This window comes from Poecilia mexicana, unplaced genomic scaffold (genome assembly GCF_051168715.1).
Source record: "Poecilia mexicana isolate PSO_F unplaced genomic scaffold, ASM5116871v1 scaffold_15, whole genome shotgun sequence".
Lineage (NCBI taxonomy): Eukaryota > Metazoa > Chordata > Actinopteri > Cyprinodontiformes > Poeciliidae > Poecilia > Poecilia mexicana.
The window spans coordinates 5398996-5421529 of record NW_028263384.1 but is presented as its reverse complement, the minus strand read 5'-3'; the positions used below and the strand labels follow the sequence as shown (position 1 = coordinate 5421529).

At 40.4% G+C, this 22534-nt stretch overlaps 1 protein-coding gene across 3 annotated transcripts in view; it reads left to right on the top strand.

The window, feature by feature from the left end:
* The window catches only part of piezo1 (piezo type mechanosensitive ion channel component 1 (Er blood group)), a 78182-nt gene that overhangs the window by 33963 nt on the left and 21685 nt on the right, over positions 1-22534 (top strand). For all 3 annotated transcript variants that reach the window (XM_088012990.1, XM_088012991.1, XM_088012989.1), the window contains exons 10-33: positions 914-1017; positions 1538-1617; positions 2276-2456; positions 3550-3655; positions 4560-4741; positions 7713-7861; positions 7987-8145; positions 9170-9279; positions 9717-9880; positions 10954-11130; positions 11236-11361; positions 11585-11785; positions 11884-12088; positions 14520-14624; positions 15533-15689; positions 15780-16023; positions 16959-17055; positions 18106-18271; positions 18650-18739; positions 18897-19012; positions 19123-19191; positions 21207-21307; positions 21386-21530; positions 22145-22216. In XM_088012990.1, coding sequence (XP_087869116.1) covers positions 914-1017; positions 1538-1617; positions 2276-2456; positions 3550-3655; positions 4560-4741; positions 7713-7861; positions 7987-8145; positions 9170-9279; positions 9717-9880; positions 10954-11130; positions 11236-11361; positions 11585-11785; positions 11884-12088; positions 14520-14624; positions 15533-15689; positions 15780-16023; positions 16959-17055; positions 18106-18271; positions 18650-18739; positions 18897-19012; positions 19123-19191; positions 21207-21307; positions 21386-21530; positions 22145-22216 — 3306 coding nt within the window. The remainder of the gene's footprint in view (positions 1-913; positions 1018-1537; positions 1618-2275; positions 2457-3549; positions 3656-4559; positions 4742-7712; positions 7862-7986; positions 8146-9169; positions 9280-9716; positions 9881-10953; positions 11131-11235; positions 11362-11584; positions 11786-11883; positions 12089-14519; positions 14625-15532; positions 15690-15779; positions 16024-16958; positions 17056-18105; positions 18272-18649; positions 18740-18896; positions 19013-19122; positions 19192-21206; positions 21308-21385; positions 21531-22144; positions 22217-22534) is intronic.

Below are 22534 nucleotides of genomic sequence, written 5' to 3'. Positions count from 1 at the left end.
AATTAGCTCCTCTGCCTTCTCTCGGTGCCAACTAGAAACAACCAATCAGAGCCAGGAGGCGGGTCTTAGTGCTGTCTTTGCTACGCTGCTGCTAGCATAGGCCTTCATGAATGCTAGAGCTAGTTAGAATGGCTTCCAATAAAAGCAGATAAACAGTTTTCCTGTCAGTTGTTTCTCCACCACTGGCACATTTAGCCACGAGAACATGAGGTTGATTGACAGCAATAAGACCCGCCTTCTGGCTCTGATTGGTTGTTTTTGGTTGGGGGCGGTGCATTTCTTCAGACGGCAATAGCAGCTCAAGGAGGAGATGGAACTTTTCACAGATTATCTGTATCACATCATACTGTCATGACATGGTGACAGCTTTAACAAATATGTAAAAAAAAAAAAGATAAAAGTTACATACTGGAGCTTTAAATCACTAAAACATTTGATGAAGACTGGAAACTGGAACATCTCTGTGTTACTAGTCACCAGGTGGCTTCACCAGTTTCTGTCTTGGCCTTATAAGCTGAGCTGTGCTCCACTGGTCCCACACCGGACAACAAGGTATCACACCCAAACCCCCCCTCACCCAGGGTGGAATTATTCATACTGACAGTTCGTTACAGATCTTCAGAGCCAATAAATCCAGTCAGCTCCTCTAAACTGATCCCACCAGCCTGTGTGTAATGTGTCTGGCAGGATGCTGCAGCTCCACTGCAGATCCATCATTATGTTTCAGGCAGGCTGCTGACTGACAGTGACTGATGGTGACAGGAGGCATTAGACAGAACTGAATCTGTTGGCCAGATGAACCCAGTGGATCCTGTTGTGATGGCTCATGTCATCAGCTACCACTCCCTCTAGAGTAGTTCTGAAGTCCAGCAGCCCCCACATCATGCTAACGCCCCCTGTTCTCTTGTTGCAGGTGTCACTGCGGCCCCCGGAGGACAGCTGAGTGAGAGCCCGTTCTTCCTGCTGGGACGGGTGGTCATGCAGCAGAGTTACGTCTGTGCTCTCATAGCCATGATGGTAACCATGACGTCTCACTAACACCGCCGTAGCATTGATCTTAGCTAATGATGTGGAGAACAGTGCAGGCGTCAGGGTTGTTGATTCTTTATTGTGACGGTTTGAATCTTTAAAGGGACAGTTTGGCTCTCTTTGCTGTTCTGTGGAGCGGTAATGAGCTGTTAGTATCTTACCTGCAGTAGGTAACGTAACGTAATGACCTCAGCTTTGGTCTGTTGTGCTAAGCTAACAGCTGGTCAGAGAGCAACCCAGACCAAATCAAGTGGCTTTCATATAGAAACATTTCAGATTTGTACTGTAGAAACCTCTAAACCTCTGACATATTTGATTCAACTATTTCAGTACTTTTAAAAGCAGACCATTTATTTATTCTAAAGGCTGTTGTATTCACACTGACCAGGTTTTCTTACTGAATACGCTGAACGAGTGTCTCCACAGAACACTGGCCTAGCTGTCCCTTCCCTCTGGCTCATGCTGATCCAGTGTGTGGTTCTTACTCAGCCTGTTTTGTGTCGTCTAGGTGTGGAGCATCACCTACCACAGCTGGCTGACGTTTGTTCTGCTGCTGTGGGCGTGTCTCATCTGGATGCTGCGCTCCAGGTACCAACGACACCCGGGACTCTGGCCTCATCCACACGTAGCTGGGTTCCTGATAAACTGAATAGATTTTTATGTGATTCGGCCTTTTGACCTTCTGTTTATTAGCCGCACTGTTGTGTGGTGGTACGTTTTGTTCCGTGCTGTGTTGTTATTGCATAATGACACATGTGTTAGCTGTTCTGCTGAAACAGATGGTGGCTCAGGAAGTTGGGTTTTGTTCTGCAACCGTTGGGTTGTTGCTTCGTACCCTCACTCTGTTCGTCTCCGTCATTGTGTCCTTGGACAAGGCATGTCACCTTACTTGCCTGCTGACAACTCCCTTCTGCCACACTGTAGCTGTGGCTACTGTAGCTCATCACCATGAGTGTGTGTGTGTGAATGGGTGAATGACTGGATGTAGTGGAAGCTGCTCTTGACTCCCTAGAATTGATAATGGTACAACTGTAGGCCATTTACCATTTTTTTCCTAAATTAGATTTTAAAAAATTATCTTTCTGATGTCTTAAAAAAGTTTTATGTTTTCATGTTAGGTTTTCAAATCTTACACCTGTTTAAAATGACTTTTAAGTTTATATTTTCAAAGTATTCCAGTGTGTTTTGTTTGTGTCTGAACCTGCATAAAGCTTCTGTTTCATCTGAGTTTGTCTCATTTATGCAGACGCCATGCAGCCACACTGTGCTCTCCGTTCATCCTGCTCTACGGCCTGGCTTTGTGCTGTCTGCAGTATGTCTGGGCCATGGAGCTGGAGTCCATCCTGCCCACCAAGGTGGGGACCATGAGCCTCAGACAGCTGGGCCTGGACAGAGCCCAGTATCCCTGCCTCAGACTGGGAGCTATGGTAAGGTGTGAGTCGAGCCAAAGAACAGTTCTACGTTCTGGTTGGCAGATAAAGCAGAACCTGCACCTTAAAGGGGCAGAATTATGTTGAATCGAATTTAAATTTTGTTATAATGTCAAAAATATATCTGGAGCGTTCCTTTGATTCCTTCATGCATGTTTGAGAAATCCTTTAATCTCCATGGCAACCATTCAATTATGCAAAACACCTTCATGGACAGTTTCAGAGTTTCTACCTCAGCACTCCCCCTCTCAGCTCCTTCAGACTAGTCAGCAGCAATTAGCAAATATCTGTTGGAACTGCTAATCAGCTGAGCTCATTACACAAGCTACTTCTCAGTACACTGCTGGTATAAACGTTAAAGGGTTAATAGAGAAGCAGAGTTTCAGAAAGAGCAGAAAAAGTTTTTAAAGAGGCGGAGTCCCAATTTCAAGGTGTTAGATTACAAAGTCAAAATTGTTTCAAGTCACATTCGATATACTGTATAGAGGGTTATAACAACTTAAGGTAACATAGTTACTTGACTGTGCTATAAAATGGCACTGTGTTCCTACAAAACACATAATTCTGTGTGGGGGAATTTTTCTGTGCTCTTGGATTATGGCAGAAAAACTCCCACATAATTCTGCCTTTTTTGATGTTTCCCATGAGGCTTGTCAAGCACAGGAAGTGGATACATGAGGATTTTATTTAATATCTAGCTGTGCCTCATTATAATGCAACACTTCCTGATTCAGTATAGTTCCTAGAGAGGAGCTCCTGCAAGAATAAACCAATATGGGCACAAAGATGACACTTCAAGTGGAACAAAGGTGTGTCTATTATTAGACAAGGGATTTTTCAGCCTTTGAGGTAAGACTGTTGTTATAAAAGTGATTGTTCTTCAGCCATTCTCCACAATTAGTTAAACCTCAAAAGTCTGGGCTGGTCCCCATCTCACAGTGTATTATTATTCCCTAATTTAAACTCCAGACCTTCAGTACTTACACTGGTCAGCAGAGAAATTTTAATGACTGTTTTTAATTGGTGAAATATTTATTAATTGATCTTTTTATTTAATGTTGATCCATCATTTCCCTGTTTCTCTTCCCAGCTGCTGTTTACCTTGACCTTCTGGCTGCTGGTACGTCAGTCAGTGAAGGAGAATTTCAGGAGGAAGAGCAAAATGTCTACACCCCTACAGGAAGTCACTACAAAAGGTAACAACGATTCTGGAAACAAACCCTGCACACCTGCACAACGCCTATTTGTGTTTTTGTGTCTCCTCACTGCAAAAACACAAAATTTTGCAAAGAAATTTTGATCTAGTTTCTATGGCAAATACCTTCATACACTCAAAATAAGACAAAAGTAACTTACATTTTTACTCTACAGCAAACCATAGGGAGCTTGTAGTCAATAATTCCTTAATGTTGATGAAAAAGTAAATTCTCCATTGTCAGATTATTTCACTTATAACACTGGAAAGGTTTCTTGTCATAAGTGAAATAATATGTCATGGAACTTGTAATGTTTCATCAATATTAAGGAGTTATTGACTTAAAACAAGCTCGGATATATTGCTGAAAAGTTACTTGTAAATTAGTTTTGTCTTATTTCAGGTGTTCTAAGATAGTTGCACTAGAAGCTGGATCGAAAATACTTGGTGAGATTTTGTGTTTTTGCAGTTCTTGGAATATTCACCTCTGGAGCAGTGCAATCGGCCAGTGTAGGCTGTCTATGCAGATTGCCACTTTACATTTTTAAGGCTAAGAAATTAAATCTTTGTAAAATAGTTAATGCTATGCAAATTAGCCCTCTCTCCCAGATTAATTTTGCATTGAAACTCTTGTTAGTGGTGGTTTATGCTCTGAACAGGAAGTAGGCCCCCAAAGTAGACTTCTCTTAAGGCCCCATTCAGCCTTGGGCTGGCCTTGCTGGGGAGCTGGATTGTTGCACATCATCTCAAATGCATAGCTGCATCATGAGTGACGATGTGTGCTGTTACAGTTTCCCCCCAAGCATTCCTCCCGTTACAAATAAACTATTTCTTGAGGATTTACTTTTTGCTGGTTGTTTACCTTCCGTTGCCTCTTTTTGTCTGGACTCTCCCATCTTTCTCAGAACTGGGCGCTGGTAGTGAATCGGTGCTGAAGGTTCTGGGAGGCATGGTGATGAGCTGCTATGCCAAATACTGGATCTATGTTTGTGGAGGGATGTTCATCATGGTCTCCTTTGCTGGAAAACTAGTTGCTTACAAGATCATCTACATGCTGCTCTTCCTGCTCTGCCTCTGCCTCTACCAGGTATGAACGCTCTTTTTGTTTGTTTGTTTTTTTTAACATAACTTATCAAATATTCTGTCTTCACAGTTTCTGATGAGGCTACTGGGCTTTTTAAACTTGTGTATGTGGTGAATATGCAGTGGCAGATTTTCATATGGCTCTTAGCTGTACTCATAAATGTATAAAATATATATTTTGGTGGTGTATTTTATTTTATGTTATTTTTTGTAGTGGTCATTTAATTTATGCAACATATTTACAACATGTTGCATATGTTGTAAATATGCAACATATTTACATATTATGTAAATATGTTGCTTATTTACATATTCAAGAAGATAAGACAAATAAGAGACGTTATTAGGCCTGTCACAATAACAAATTTGTTAGATGATAAATTGTCCCACAACTTATTACGATAAATTATAATATTGTTGTTTTGAGACCATTTTCATGTAATAATGGCACAATAATGCAAAAACATGTTCTCAAGGATCAATAAAATTCTATTAAATTCTAATGACCATTTAAACACTGGAACTGGAAGACATTTGAAAATAAAAAAATAAATAAAGAAACAACAAATAAAATGAATTATGACATTTCTGTTTACTATCTTTCAAAAGAGGCTAATTGAGACCAGACCGAATACTTTTATCATTCAGTTTTTGGTAAAAATGAAAGACAAAAAAAAAAAACGATAAATCAAGCAAATGAAAATGATTGAAATTCTTTTAATTTATGATGCGATTAATTGATTTATTGTTTATTGTGACAGGCCTGAGCTTACTGACTGGACCTGAGTGGCGTTCTTCAAATCTAGTTAAATTGGTGTCAAGCATCTGTGCAGTAAAACATTTGACTTGTGTTGCTGTCACTTTAAAGATATTAAAAAAAGCTTTCAGAGGTCATCATCAATGTTTTCAAAGCAAAAGCAGCACAAATTAAAATTGTTGTTGCACAAACACAAATGTAGCTGAGTTGATTGGCTCCAAATTTGTTACTTTTCCTTCCTTTAATTGCATTATAGTTTCTTTTGTTTTGTAATTATAAACATTTTCCTTCATTTTCTATAAAGGACAACAAGTAAATTGAAACTGACTAAGTCTATTGTGAATTTGCACATTTATTCATCCTCTGGACTTCAGACATTATTCTAGTTTATTGCAGCATTAATATAAAATCTGTATGGTCTGCATTTTGCAAGAGTCAATAAAAAGAAAGAAAACATTTTGGCTGAGTTCCCCAAAAGTGATGAAAAACAGAATATTCCCAGAAGAGCGGCTATAAAAATACATCACAAAGGCAAGAAATGAAGAAGAGGAAGGCAAGCGCTTGACTGCCGGAGCATTAATAATAAAAATCAACATCTATGAGAAAGGTTGTTGTGTTTCTCTAGTCACACATGCTGTCACTTTTATTCCTCTCTTCACTGTTTCTGCTGCCAGACTGTTATTATTGATGGCATCTTGATCATAATGTGAGTAAAGGTAATTTGTTGTGTCATCTATGTGGTTTGCATGCTTTGCTCATCAAACTGTAACCTCTCCACCCCTTCCCTCTCCAGCCTTACACACACACACACACACACACACACACACCTACACACACGCACGCACGCACGCATGCACGCACGCACTCATGTTTACTGGGATAACAGGTTGGAGGAAGACCTGAGCAACACTGAAGTGCTTCAGTCTAGAGTCTAAGTTTCATAATGTTCGTAGAAGACCTGTTTTGAGACCATTTTAAAGTAATATAGTGATAATAGCATACTAATGCATGTTCACCCTCTTAAAGATCAATAAACTTTAATGTTTTAAGGAACATATAACACTGGGACTGGTAGACATTTTAAATATTCCCAAATAAAACACACAAAAAACAAACATCTAAATAAAATGGAAATTAAAAAAAACACAACTAAAAACATAAATAAAATTGATTATGATGTTTGTGTAAACAAATTTTCCCTTCAAAAATATCAATCATTAAAATGATCAAGCTCATTTCAATTTATCATGAAATTAATTGATTAACTGCTTATTAGTCCACAGTAAAACTTTATAAATAATCAACAATGTCAGAAGGTTGAACTGAGCCTCACATCAGACCGTTCTGATTGGCTCCAGGCCCCTGAACTCACCTGAAAGCCCCTGCTGCTGCTGACCCACCCTAGTCACTCTAACCTGTAGACACTCATATATATACACACCCTGCCTCTCTGGTATGCATACACATATCTTTATTTTTTATTTATTTATTTGTGTGATGTTCTGTGTTGTAGTTTGACCTGGTTTTAAGCTTTTATTTATGAGCGTTTCTGGAGGGCCCTGCTTTGAAAACTGATTCTGAATTATTGTTTCTTGTAACATAATGGTTACATTAAAGTCATAACATTTAGTTGAGCAAAAATTAACTTATTTAATCCATTAAAAAAAGATCAAATGGAAGATTAATTAACGTATGTCTTTTTTTAAATTATTTTTTATTAGATTTATTAATGAGGGTCTATCTGAAAATATTGTATGAGTTTATGGGGCAGGAGTCCATAAGTTTCTTACTTCTTCCTTCTCCTTTTCAAGCATGTTAAGATTATTGTGGTACAAAAAAAATGTGTCTTTTGCATTCCTTGTTCATGTGTGTGATTTTTGTACAGCTATCATGTTTGAAAAAAAAAATGGGGTTAGTAAAATCTATGTAGAGGAGAACGACAGTTTATTTATTTGAGTTGAGCGGTAGTTATTTACATATAGATATATATATTTGCTATCAGGCTGGAGTCAGGCTGTGGTCTGGAAGGAAGCAGCTGTCTGGATTTGATCAGAGAAGATGTTTTGGGTTCATTCACAAATCTTTCTTTCGGAGACATAAGCAGATTTTTATAGAACTTGTTTGTAGAAGGTTTTATTCTGATGCTGAGGTGAAACCAGACTCGTTTCCTCTGGCATTGCCTCCACCTCCTAACCAAATCCTCGTTCCCATTCTGCAGGTGTACTACTCTCTGTGGAGACATCTGCTGAAGCTCTTCTGGTGGCTGGTGGTGGCCTACACCATGCTGGTGCTCATCTCCATTTACACATACCAGTTTGAAGACTTTCCCGAATACTGGAAAAACCTCACTGGTTTCACAGATGGACAGTATGTGTTTAAACTCCAGGGCTGTATACTCCCAGCTACTGGTTATCGTTTGAGTTTAGATCTAGAGTCTTGGGACTAATCCAGTAAGGTCTCAGCTGATGCGATGGATGTTCTGCTGGTTGCAGGCTGGCGGCTGTCGGCCTGGAGACGTTCGCTCTGTCAGAGCTCTTCTCCAGCATCCTCATCCCAGGTTTCTTCCTGCTGGCCTGCATCCTGCAGCTGCACTACTTCCACAAGCCCTTCATGAAGATCACAGACCTGGAACATGTTACCCCCAAACACAGGTATACACTGCTGCAGCCCTCCTGCCTTTCCTGGACCTCTCCATGTGCAGTGTTATATGTTGTAGAAAGAGTTGGAATTTACTGGCTACTGTTACCGAGTCATATTTACTTGAGTAACTTTTTGGCAAAAATTGTGCTAGTTTACCAAGGTGTACTTTTTACTTTTACTTGAGTAATATTTTTATTAAGTACCACTACTCTTAATTCTGTAAAATTTCTGGATTTTCTTCCCACTATGACTAACTTCACTGAATGAAGAACAAAAATTCACCATGTGCAGACATACAACTGCAGTCTTTGTATTGAAAATGTTTTTTTGATTTCGCAATTGTGTTATTTACATTAATTTCAGTGACTTGAATCAAATGTTTTTGCGGAACATTTGCAGTACAATTACACATTGCTGCAAAATAAGTGCTGTTGATTTTGCGTGAAATTTTGCTATTGCTGGATTGGGAAAAAATGGAGGGAAAAATGAATGTCATTTGGCAGTACAAATTTCTTTGATATGATCGATCAAATAATAGTTGAGCACACAACTGCTGTCTTGAAGGTTCAGTTCGTCTCTCTGGAGTCTAGAGGGCAGAGCTGGATTTGACATGAGTTTGACACATAAGCTGTAGATCAGGGGTCACCAACTCTAGTCCTCGAGGGCTACCATCCTGCAACTTTTAGATTCACCTCTGCTCCAAAATGTCTGAATTCCCTCACCAGCATACATTCCTCTCTGCAATAGACTGGAAATGAGCAGTTTATTTGATCCAGGTGTGTTTGAGCAGAGACACATCTAAAAGTTACAGGATGGTAGCCCTTGAGGACTGGAGTTGGTGACTCCTGCTGCAGATGATGCACCACAGACAAACAACAAGATACAAAAATTTTAAAGGGTTTACCTCGCTTAAAGAGCTTCCTTTTTTTTGTTACCGACTCAACTTGGAGTTATAATGGCCGAGTGTGGCTTGAATCTTTATGTTTGGTCCTGCTGACCAATCAGACACCTTTTAATAAGATCTTCTGCCTCCAGGAAGAAGAATAAAGAAAGAAGGGAGGAAGTCGGTGTTGATGATGTGAGGGTAAACCCTGAGGAAGAAGAAGAACTGGTGACAGACAATGATGAAAAATCCGAAGATGAAGGTGAATACTATAATTTTTTCTTTGTGTATGTATGTAAATCAGCATGCTATTATGCTATAGTATGGGTCTATGCATTTAGGATTGGTATAATCTCCACATATGAAAGACATTTTTATACTGGTATTCACATCATTGGTACAGTTGCCGGGTAAAATCCAGGTATCTGAACTATAAATAACTTTCTTCATAACAGATACAGTTTCGCTTAGGCTACAAAACCTATTACCAACTGGAGCTAAACTGTACTTTTTTAATTTTACAGTTATCATATTGGTGTCGATGTATAAATGACCTTGAAATCTATGATTAGAATGACTGAACCATATTTTTCTGATAAATAAATAATCACCAAATTCACATCCTGGCGTGATGGTTGATAGTCTCTGACCTGTCTGTGAGGACTCTCCATGTTTAACGTAGTTTCTCTCTCATTCCAGAGTTGGTTCCCACTAAGTGGGGTCTGGTGATGGACAGGATTCTGGTTCTGTCCAGGAAGTTCACCGACATCCTTACTAAAGTCCAGGGGTTCCTTTGGAGGATTCTGGAGCTTCACATCCTCAAAATGGTGGCCTTTTTCTCCGTGTGGGTTGCACTTGAAGAGGTAAATATAGAGAGAGCGACAGTTATGAGAACATGTTGTAGAAAAGGCTTTAAATCATGTTTCTGTGTGGCCCGGAGATGTCAGTGAGGTTAGCTGTGCTCATAAATAATACTTGGAGTCTATCTTCACTCCAAACTGACTCAATCAGTTTGTTTATGAAGGATTTCGACTCAGCAACATTAGGCGACCTCTAGTGACCATGTAAGGAAGTGCAAGTGTTTACTATACACGTCGTCTCCGTTACCGACAAAAGGGAGTGCTGTATGATGATAGGATTGTGAAAGTATGTATTTTAGCGCAAGAACAAGGCAGTTTGGATTTCCCCTCCCATACCTAGAAGTGCCTCCTCTTTACCTGAAAGCTGTTGCACAACCGTGGTCAGGTCAGGTGCACTCACTGAGTGACGCTAGCAGCAAATATGTAGAGGAATGTAGCTTAAGAATGTAAGCTGCTCCAGGGTTTTTAACTGGAGTCATGCTACCTGATGCTGCACTAAGTGGCTTTCCCTCAGAGTGATAACCCTTATCTGAGTGCATTTGAGTTTGTACACACTGGTATTTATTCAAACACTTTTGCCAAGGACTAACAGAAGAATGTCACAGTTGGATGCTCCAACAGAATGATGATCCCAAACACACATCAGACCTCATTTTCCGGAAGATAACCTGGGCTAACTTTGCACTTCTAGAAGGGCCTCGTCAAAGTCAACCCGATTTCAAATTCATGGGCTACTGATAAAAGTTAGTCTTATGTCGTAAAACCAACTTCTAATGCCGAGAAGATTGGTCAAATGTTTACACAGAATTCTGTCACATCTTGTTGATGGCTACAGTAAGTGCCAGGTGAGGGTGCAGCTTACTAACAATTTTATAGGTGTGGGTTTTACAGTGCTAGCATGTGAAGGAATCCAAAATAAATGAAAACTTGCACATCCAGCTGTTTGTAAAATTTTGTTGTATTTTTATTCCATGCAGGGAACTTGTGTATTCTAATACATATAAATTATGTTAAAGTTCTGATTCCTGTTGGACAGTGTGATGTAACCTCTGCCGTCTTTCTTGTCCCGTCTGAAGCCATCGGTGATGAACCTGGTCCTGGTGGTGTTGTGGTCTCTGGCGATGCCGTTTAGCCGCTTCAGGCCCATGGCGTCATGCCTGTCCACGGTCTGGGTGTGTGTCATCATCGTCTGTAAGATGCTGTATCAACTTAGTGTGGTCAACCCCACGGAGTACTCTCGCAACTGTAGCATGGTAAGATGCACCTCGGCTCCAATGAAATCTGGCGTCGGTTCTGTTCTTTGTTGAAGCTTTAGTTGTAAGTTGCGTATGTTGCTGTGTGTTTTTAATCTCTGATAGCCGCTAACAAACATAACCAACCTCCAACTAGAGGAGATGATGAACTCCACGCTTTACAAGGAGCCTATAGATCCAGCCAAGTGGTTTGGCATAAGGAAAGATGCGACTGCTTTGGGGTACAGCAAGGTAAGTTTCCCTGTAACTGATTGTGTTGTGTTGTGGATTTATTAATTCTTTAAATAATCACTATTAGATCAGATCCTTCCTCTGATCTGTGCTTAAAGCACAATCTCTGTCTCTTCGTCTGTGAATGAAAACATTTCCAAAACTCCCATCTTCCAGCCTAAAATAGAAGATCAAACATTGGATGTCATTCTGACATGCTTTGTTTGTCATATGTTTGTTCCAGAATCATCTGATCGTGCTGATGCTGCTGGTGTTTGAGGCTACAGTGTATCGTCACCAAGTTCACCACTATCGGCAGCTCCTGCGATCCCCTCCTGTCATACCGACTCTCTTCCCCTCTGCAAAGAGAGACACTTTGGACAACGGCCTCATTCCGTGCTTGAAGTACCTGCTCAACTACTCCTTCTACAAGTTTGGGTTGGAGGTGGGCCATTATCACATCACATTTTCACTGCACTGCACTTCTGTTACGCTTCAATTGCGTTTTAATTCTTTTAACTCTCCCCTTTTTCCTACAAAAAGATATGCTTTCTGATGACGGTGAATGTGATTGGTCAGCGGATGAACTTTTTAGTCATAATCCATGGCTGCTGGATGGTGGCCCTGCTGGTTAGGCGCCGACGAGCAGCGATAGCCAAGATCTGGCCCAAGTACTGCCTCTTCCTGTCCATCTTCATGATCTACCAGTACCTGCTGTGTGTGGGCATTCCTCCTGCTCTCTGCATAGGTGAGTGCTCCGAGGATGGAAGAATGGATAGTTCTGCTCATTTCAGGATGGATTTTATAATAAGGCTTTACTTGTGTCCCACCAGGCTAATAATAGTTTGTTTATGTATTCTAGATATTTTTATTCACCAGTAACAGTGAATAATAATTTCACCGAAGAGTCATTTCGGTGAAATTGTTTGAAGCAGTATGTACAGGTGCTGGTCATAAAATTAGAATATTGTGATAAAGTTCATTATTTTCCATAATGTCATGATAAAAATTAAATTGTCATATATTTTAGATTCATTGCACACCAACTGAAATATTTCAGGTCTTTTATTGTTTTAATTTTGATGATTTTGGCAAACAGCTCATGAAAACCCAAAATCCCTGTCTCAAAAAATTAGAATATTATGAAAAGGTTCTCTGAACGAGCAATAAAAATAATCATCTGAATCAACAAAGTAACTCTAAACACCTGAAAAAGATTCCTGAGGCCTTTAAAAACTCCCAGCCTGGTTCGTTACTCAAAACCGCAATCATGGGTCAGATTGCTGACCTGACTGCTGTCCAGAAGGCCATCACTGACATCCTCAAGCAAGAGGGTGAGAAACAGAAAGAAATTTCTGAACGAATCGGCTGTTTGCAGAGTGTTATATCAAGGCACCTCAGTGGGAAGTCAGTAGGAAGGAAAACGTGTGGCAGAAAACGCTGCACAACGAGAAGAGGTGACCGGACCCTGAGGAAGATTGTGGAGAAGGGCCCAAATTAAATTTTCATCTCCATAAAACTTTTCAGCAGATGGAAGCATGAAGTGCTCCAAAATCTTCTGATAGCTGCTGCATTGATCCTGCCCTTGATAAAACCCAGTGGACCAACACCAGCAGCTGACATGGCACCCAGACCATCACTGACTGTGGGTACTTGACACTGGACTTCTGGCATTTTGGCATTTCCTTCTCCCCAGTCTTCCTCCAGAGTTTGGCACTTTGATTTCCGAATGACATGCAAAGTTTGCTTTCATCCGAAAAAAGTACTTTTTTTTTGGACCACTGAACAACAGTGGTCCAAAGTGCTGCTTCTCTGTAGCCCAGGTCAGGCGCTTCTGCCACTGTTTCTGGTTCAAAAATGGCTTGACCTTTGACCTGGGGAATGCGGCACCTGTAGCCCATTTCCTGCACACGCCTGTGCACAGTGGCTCTGGATGTTTCTACTCCAGACTCAGTCCACTGCTTCCCCCAAGGTCTGGAATCGGCCCTTCTCCACAATCTTCCTCAGGGTCCGGTCACCTCTTCTCGTTGTGTAGCGTTTTCTGCCACACTTTTTCCTTCCTACTGACTTCCCACTGAGGTGCCCTGATATAACACTCTGCAAACAGCCGATTCGTTCAGTAATTTCTTTCTGTTTCTCACCCTCTTGCTTGAGGATGTCATTGATGGCCTTCTGGACAGCAGTCAGGTCAGCAGTCTGACCCATGATTGCGGTTTTGAGTAACGAACCAGGCTGGGAGTTTTTAAAGGCCTCAGGAATCTTTTTCAGGTGTTTAGAGTTACTTTGTTGATTCAGATGATTATTTTTATTGCTCGTTCAGAGAACCTTTTCATAATATTCTAATTTTTTGAGACAGGGATTTTGGGTTTTCATGAGCTGTTTGCCAAAATCATCAAAATTAAAACAATAAAAGACCTGAAATATTTCAGTTGGTGTGCAATGAATCTAAAATATATGACAATTTAATTTTTATCATGACATTATGGAAAATAATGAACTTTATCACAATATTCTAATTTTATGACCAGCACCTGTATGTGTCAGTATGTGACCACATACAGAGACTGAGATTTTTATTTCACTGGAACTCCGTAACCACTTCCGGTCTCCACATACTTGCAACTTCAGCAAATAAAGTGACAAGTCACAGAAAAAAAAATGCAGGACACTTTAATAGGATAAAACAATTGAAATGAAAAAGATAGATATTTATTATACCTATTTGCCTTTTTTGAAGACTTTATAGTTGATGTTCAGGTATTGTTCATAATGTTTTCAAATAACACTGGAATATTTTGGTGATATTTTAAAAGTTCCTGTCAACTTTAAACATTTTTTAACTCTAAAACATGGTGGGCCACTGACTAAAATCAATTCTTGAGCATTTTGAATCGATTCAAAATGGAGAGTCTAGAAATTGTGATTCTCTGTTTTTTTCTGAACCTCTGTCAGAGGGTGGATCATTTTTTTACCCTCCAAATTTCCCTCTGCCAGCTGTCTGAATGCAGCATAAAATCCCAGACAGTAGATCATCAGCAGGAGCTGGGAGTTGAGTTTAGTCTGGGACTTTGATCTGAACCAGACTCTGGTACTGGGTATCAGAACCAGAAACCGCCAGCTGTAATCTCTGAAGTCTGGTAGATTTGACCTTTTCTCCTGTTCCCTGTGTGTCTCTGCAGATTACCCTTGGAGGTGGAACAACCAGCTGTTGATGAGCTCAGCGCTCATTAAATGGATCTATCTGCCCGACTTCTACACCGTGCCCAACTCCAAAAACTTGATGGGTCAGTTTGGTGCCTCTGTGTGGAATGACTGATATCAGAGCAAATCATAGAGTTTAATCCCATTTAAGCAGCATTTCTTTGCTTATGCTTTTAATGGCTGATGGTAATTGTGAATTGAGCAGTTATTCCGATTATTTCTGTACAAAAGTCCTTAAAGGTGCGGTATGCAACTTTTGAGTGACGGCGCTAAGACCCTCCTTCTGACTCTGATTGGTTATTTCTGACCGGGAGTCTCATAAGATACTGTCACAACATGACAGTTTTAACAAAAAAAAGTTTTTTTTACATGTTCGTTGAAACTGTCACTATGTCATCACAGTATGGAATGAGACAGATAATTTCTGAAAAAAATTGAGTTCCTCCGCCTCCTCCCAGTTCTCCCAGTGCTAACTAGAAACAACCAATCTGAGTCAAGCAGCAGGTTTTAGCACTGTCAATCATAATCTTGTGTAGCGCTGATCACCCCCTCTCCCCCTCTCCCACCATTGCTCGCTGCTACCACTGACTTTTCCCTACCAGCAGACCCTGTTGTGAATTCTAATGCTGATCTGCATAGCCACCAATGACGGCGGATAAACAGTTTTGCTGTTGTTTCTCTGCCATCAGCACATTTAGCAGCGAGTGCATGAGGTTGAGTGACGGCGCTAAGACCCTCCTTCTGACTCTGATTGGTTATTTCTGACCGGGAGTCTCATAAGATACTGTCACAACATGACAGTTTTAACAAATATACAAAAAATTTATTCTTTATAAAAGTTATATACCTCAGCGTTAACCTTAAGATGTGTGTAATTCTTCAGAGTTTTCTCAGTGTCCATATGCTGAATCTGTTAGAAGTAGGCCAGTGTTCCAGGTTGATGATGACGAGGATGAGGAGGACGAGGGTCACGCCTAGTTTCTGTTCACAGCGGACTTCCTGCTGCTGATGTGTGCGTCCCAACAGTGGAAGGTGTTTGAGTGTGAGAAGCAGGAGGAGTGGATGGTCCAAGCAGGAGAGAACACCGATGAGCCCGATCCAATGGAGGGCCAGCTCTTTAACCCAGCGCCTAACTTCATCAACTGCAGGTAGAGCGTATTTGTTTATTGTACTTGGTGTTCACAAATGGAAACACTTCTCTGGATCTGCTATGACGTGACACCTTGCGCCCCCTGCAGGAGTTATCTGGACATGGTGAAGGTTCTGGTGTTTCGGTACTTCTTCTGGTTCGTGCTGTCCATGGTGTTCATCACAGGCGCCACCCGGATCTCCGTGTTCGGACTGGGTTATCTGATCGCCTCCTTCTTTTTCCTGCTGTTTGGAACCAAGCTGCTAGTCAAGCCATCCAGAGTCCGTCTGATGCTGTGGGACTGTCTCATCATCTACAACGTGGCCGTCATCATATCTAAGAATGCCTTATCTGTGAGTGAAGCTTCTGGTTTGCTCCTTGTCTACCCTGTTTAGAGAAAATTTTTGTTAACTTTAAGTTTGTGAAATGTATCACTTTATTGCCTGAATTTACTAGAATTATTAGCATTATCCCCTAACCTTGGAAAAACAGGAAGATATTGACAATAATTTGTCATTGGTGTTAAGCAGATACTGAATTACTTGGAGGTTGTTCATGTCATGCTACTATATGCAGAAAAATGTAGGTATGATGCAAATTAGTGACATCAGGCATACTTGGAGATAGTGCTATTATTATTATTATTATTATTAAAATATTCATGAAACTCATTTTTGGGGTCTATAGCCAAACATGACTTTGAAACCAATTTACAAAATAATCTTCTGTTCCATCATTAACAGTGTTTCAGTCACTTCTTGTAAAACCATGACATTCACATTCTGATCACTAGATGGCAGTAAAGGACATGTAATATGATTTTTGTGTGCTGAATATGCATCAGCAGTCATCTCAGCTGTTTTGCAAGCTGGAGGAATTGCTGTTATTTGGTTGATTAAAAATAATTCATTTGAATTACAGCTAACTGATCCCATCCGCTGGTTTAGTTCTTAAGTTTGTTGTGATAAGTCTGTTAGCTGCTCTATGTGGCCCCTCGCTGTGTTTTTCCTGATGAAAAAATATTGAATTATTAAATAGTCAGTGGGAGCACTGAAGTCAAGTAATTAATTTACAGTCATTCTGTATCAAAAATATACAACGAAGAAAATCTCCAATGCATGCAGTCAAAGCACTGACCTGCATCATCATCATCCTTTCAGAATCTGTCATAAAAACTGAATTAAGTTTACTTTCTTTCTCAGTCTCTCTCTCTCTCTCTCTCTCTGTGTGTGTGTGTGTGTGTGTGCGTGTGTGTGCGTGTGTGTGTGTGTGTGTGTGTGTGTTGCAGATCCTGGCCTGTGTGTTTGTGTCTGAGATGCAGGCGAGGTTCTGTTGGGTGATTCAGCTCTTCAGCCTGGTCTGCACAGTTAAAGGATATTATGATCGTAAGTCCTTCATTTATCACCTCATGTCGTTACGGTGATAAACATTTTGTCATTTATACTGTAACCCAGAGGTTCCCAAACTGTGGGGCGTGCCCCCTGGGGGGGCGCTGTCCCATTACGGGGGGGTACGGGAAGCCATCTGGATGACGAGAAAAAAAAACATGAACGCTGTATGCACTGGGTTTTTACCTTAGAATGGCCAACTCTCTGCTATTCCTCTGTCAATTTGATACAGTAGGGCCTTCCGCATTTCCCATATCTGTGTCCTCTGTCACTTTTATCAGCAGTTAAAACTGTTTAATCTGTTGTTTAACATGTCGTAACCTGTTTTTCCGAGCCGCCTTTAAATGCAATATGAGCGCTATGACACTCGCACTGGGTTCATGTGCGACAGCGAAGGAGACCTGCTGCTGCTGGGCAGAGCTACGCAGGTGTGTTAGGATCATGGCAGTAAACCAGCAAAACGCAAATAACTTTTCACAGTTTTTCCCCCAAACTAACCGACTGTTGAGTAAAGCTGTTGGATGCAGGTAAAGTTAACTAAAAGATGACTAGTTAATATCAATACAGCACCTTAAGCTTGTTAACAAGTAGCTTGTAGGATACTGGTGTTGTCTATGTTCAGCTACGATTCATTTTGCCCCCAAAAAAGTTGATTCCCCCCTCCCCCTTGTTTGTGCCGGGGATCAGTATAACAGGGAGTCTCTAAGAATCCACCCCCCACCCCTTCACTCACACACATTGTTCAACCAGACAGCTATTTGTAAGCCATAGGGGGGGGCCCAGAAATAGTTTGGAAACCACTGGGGGGACCAAGGAGAAAAAGTTTGGGAACCTCTGCTGTAACCAGACAGCATGAAAGTTAGAACTCATATGAAAAAATACTGAGCCTCAGGGAGAATTGAGGATTTAGAAAATAACTAATCACTAAATTACATGTCCAAGTCTTATTTGAAACAGGTTCTTTCTGTTTTGCATTAATCTGACAGATTCCTGATTATTTTCTCCATATTCTCTGTGTTTTTTTGTTGTTTTTTTTCCTTCTCCCAGCTGCTGCGGTGAGCGGCGACACTTGCAGTCTGCCAGTGGAGGAAGCGGGCATTTTGTGGGACAGCTTGTGTCTGCTCTGCCTCCTGCTGCAGAGGAGAGTCTTCCTCAGTTTCTACTTCCTGCATGTGACAACAGAGCTGCAGGCGTTTGCCAAGCAGGCGTCGAGGTGAAGCGCAGCGTGAATCAAGAACAGTTTTCCATTCAACACACACTAGAGTCGTCTATTTAAACAGTTGAACACACAGGGCCTGACTAAAGCATTTCTACCATTTGAACCTTTTCATATTTTTTGAAGAGCAATATTGTTTACAGAGATCCATTTTATTTGTTGTTTCTGTTTTGTTTATATTTAAAATGTCTTCCAGGTTCCAGCATTAAATGTTCATTAAAGTTTAAAGTTTATCAATCCTTCAGAATGTGTTCTTACTAGTAGGATTTAACTTCACTATTAACTCTCAGTTGTTTATTTGTTTTTGTTGTCATTATTTTCTGTGAATGTGTAAGAAATGTAACCAACATGTTTTTTTTCTTTTCTGTCTCTCAGAGGGTTCGAGCTCTTCAGAGCCAGCATCATGAAGAACGTTAAGTTTCACCAACAGATCGAAAAGAAATCGCTGTCGCAGCTCAAAAAATCGTGAGTTTTCTCTTCATGAAATAACAAATTGATTTTAAAATGATATGAAGCTCAGCAGGAGTTTTGGAAGTGCAAACTAAAAAGGTCTTGATACTAAAACGTCCTGTCTTTTGTCCCTTCTCATTTTCCTCCTTTTGTTTTCTCTTTCTCCTCCCAGCATGCAGAGGATTCGCTCCAAGCAGCAAAAGTACAAGGATGGACAGAAAAGCAGTGACGTGTCCACGGAAACCCCGGAAGCTGCCTCAAGCAGCACTGACCACTCCTCTGAAGCTGGTAAATGTAGTCCACCACTTCCATGTCCTTCATGTTGTTCCTTCTATAAACGGCGTCACTAGTTTCATTCTTTTGAATGGGTTTAATCTCATGTAAATCTTTCCCTCCAGAGTCCCAGAAAGACAAGAAGAAGTCTAAGAAGAGAAACTGGTACCAGCCGTGGATCGACCATGCAGGAGGTACTGTCTCTGTTTTAACTGAGACTGATATGGCAGCTCGCAAAAGTATTCATCCACAGACTGAAACTTTGCTGCATTTATTTTATATGATAAATATTAGCGCATGATTGTGAATTGGCTCAAACTTTAGAACTGGTTTTCAATTTCTTTCATTCGTTTCCATCTCCACCTTGAGTTATTAAGAATTAATATTAAGAAGAAAGGACAAATATTTCGATCTGTAGAAGTTCAAACAGTGTTCAAAGTTCTGACCTGAGTCCATAAAACAGCGAGATGAATGCAGAATGTATTCAATGTCAATGTCAACTTTATTTTTATAGCACATTTAGAAGTTGACCAAAGTGCTTCATAATCTACAGCAGAGGTTCCCAAATTTTTTCTGGGTCCCCCCAGTGGTTTCCAAACTATTTCTGGGCCCCCCTTATGGCTTACAAATAGCTGTCTGGTTGAACGATGTGTGTGAGCGAAGGGGTGGGAGGTGGATTCTTACAGACTCCCTGTTATACTCAGCCCCGGCTCCAGATGAACAACGGAGGGGGGAATCAACTTTTTTGGGGGCAAAATGAATCGTAGCTGAACATAGACAACAACACCAGTATCCTTCAAGCTACTTGTTAACAAGCTTAAGGTTCTGTATTGATATTAACTAGTCATCTTTTAGTTAACTTTACCTGCATCCAACAGCTTTACTCAACAGTCGGTTAGTTTGGGGGAAAAACTGTGAAAAGTTATTTGCGTTTTGCTGGTTTGCTGCCATGATCCTAACACACCTGCGTAGCTCTGCCCAGCAGCAGCAGGTCTCCTTCGCTGTCGCACATGAACCCAGTGCGAGTGTCATAGCGCTCATATTGCGTTTAAAGGCGGCTCGGAAAAACAGGTTACGACATGTTAAACAACAGATTAAACAGTTTTAACTGCTGATAAAAGTGACAGAGGACACAGATATGGGAAATGCGGAAGCCTCTACTGTATCAAATTGACAGAGGAATAGCAGAGAGTTGGCCATTCTAAGGTAAAAACCCAGTGCATACAGCGTTCATGTTTTTTTTTTTTTCATCCAGATGGCTTCCCGTGCCCCCCCTGTAATGGGACAGCGCCACCCCTAGGGGGCGCGCCCCACAGTTTGGGAACCTCTGATCTACATCAACGGAATAACAACAACAAAATTATTAAAACAATAAAAATAAAACACAAAGATATTAATAATGAAAATTCACAAGAATAACAAAGAGAAACTTAGCGGACGTTTTGGAAAAACAGAAAGAGTCAGTGGAGAATAGCTGCAGGGAACCATAGGGGCTAATCAGAGGTAAGGAAAGGCAGCTGGGGAAGCAGGTAGAGGGAAATTATATGTTTTTATGAATATTATGTATTGAGCAGGGGAGCAAGCTGCTAGGTAATGCTAGATAAAGATAAAGCAGAAAGAATGAAAAAGGGGGAAGCAAATCTGAAATGAATAAATGTGGTAAACAAAACAAGGTAACACTCATTTAAAGAAAACAAAAATTCTTAACACAAAGGATGAGAATAAATAAACTGACATGAGGAATAAAGTGGCAAGATGTCACCAAATAAACAATAGTATTTGGTATTTAAAACAGGAACACGGATGAAACTAAAACTCCAGGCATCTACTGATGACAGCAGGTAGAAACACGCCCAACAGACTTCCAGCTGTAATTAAAGCAAAATGTAGTTATTCAGAGTACAGAGTACTGCCACGCTTTCTTTCCAGAGTTATATTTATATTTTAAAAAAATATCATTTTGTATCTTTTTGCTCATCCTCCACAATTTTGTCATATAAAATACTAATAAAGCCAGTTAAAGTGTACGACTGTTTTGTGACTAAACATGAAAAAGTTCAAGGAGTATGAATACTTTTGCAAGGTGATGTAAATAACATTTCATTTAAGACTTTTTGTTTTTTTACAGAATAGTTATTCAGTACTGTATCTTATACTAGAGCCTCCAGTATAACCTGACAGAGTGAGTTTGTTTGTGTCTGCTGCTCAGTGATTCACTCAGGAGACTACTACCTGTTTGAGTCCGACAGTGAGGATGAAGAGGATCTGAACTACGAAGAAAAGAAGCCTCAGGCTCAGACTGCGTGCCAGGTTAGAACCCAACACTCATCCTCATAGTTCATGCATGTCGATAAGTTAACAGCTGTTACAAGGAAATGTGTCTCCCAGTTGGCATACCAGGCCTGGGTGACGAGTGTGAAGGCAGCTTTGAGAGAACGCCAGAGACATCAGAGACACATGAAGGCTGTCAAAAGAAAAGAGACAAAGAGACAAGAAAGAGGAGATTCCCAACAGGAGGCTCTTACTCTGAAGGGTAATGACTTTGTGCCAATAAAACTCAGAATCTAGTAAAAGTCTTTGGATTTGACTGAAATAGATCTTCAAACAGGTATCGGTGACAATTTGCCCAATCCACAAGTGCAGATCTATTCAGCCTAATTCTATGATTTGTGCGTCGAGTGACGTCATGCTTTACTATTTATTTTACATTATATTTAGATTTCCTAGTTGCACTTTCTGAATAATTTGAAAGATTTGTTGCAGTTTATTTCGTACAGGTAGTTAACCTGCTGTTTTTGTCAATTTGTTTCTTTATTTATTTTACATTGACTGTTCTACTCCTAACTGCTCTGACTGAATAAATTAAACTTGTGTTGTTACATGCTTGATCAAGTTTATTAATCTATTGGTGTATTTCAGTGTTCTGTATTGGTGCAGAGTTATCTAGTAAATGTTCTGTGTATTTATGTGTGTGTTTAAAAAAAAAAAAAAAAAATACATCTTAAGTCAATTCAATTGTTTTTCTCATTCCTAGTTATGATGAATTGCTAAACTACGACACCATGTCAGGTAAAGTAGCTCAGCTGTACTGCAACAAGCTCATCCATCTCTTGTTCTCTTGTGGCCTGCGTGCGTGTGTGTATGTAGCTTGTGCAGATGAAGTATTTGAGGAGGCCGATGACATCTGTGAAGCTGAGGAACCTGAGGAGGAAGAGTCTGGTAGGTAAACATTTACAATGAATACCCATATCTGGTCAGTGTTGGACCTAACCCTGGGTCTGGAGCTGCATTCTCATTGGTTGGCTTCAGCTGTGGAATAAATTACAACCAGATGCTATTGGAGGGCGTACGCATAGACCGAAATATAGTTTAACCAAACACTAAGCAGTGACTGAATAATTTATAACATGCTCAATCTCTGAAGGAGGAATAATAATAGTAGTTATATTTATAAATCAGAGCTGTCAATAATCACAAAAATGAAATTGAAAAAATTGGATGAAATTGGTCTTTTGAAATGTCATATTTATGATTCAC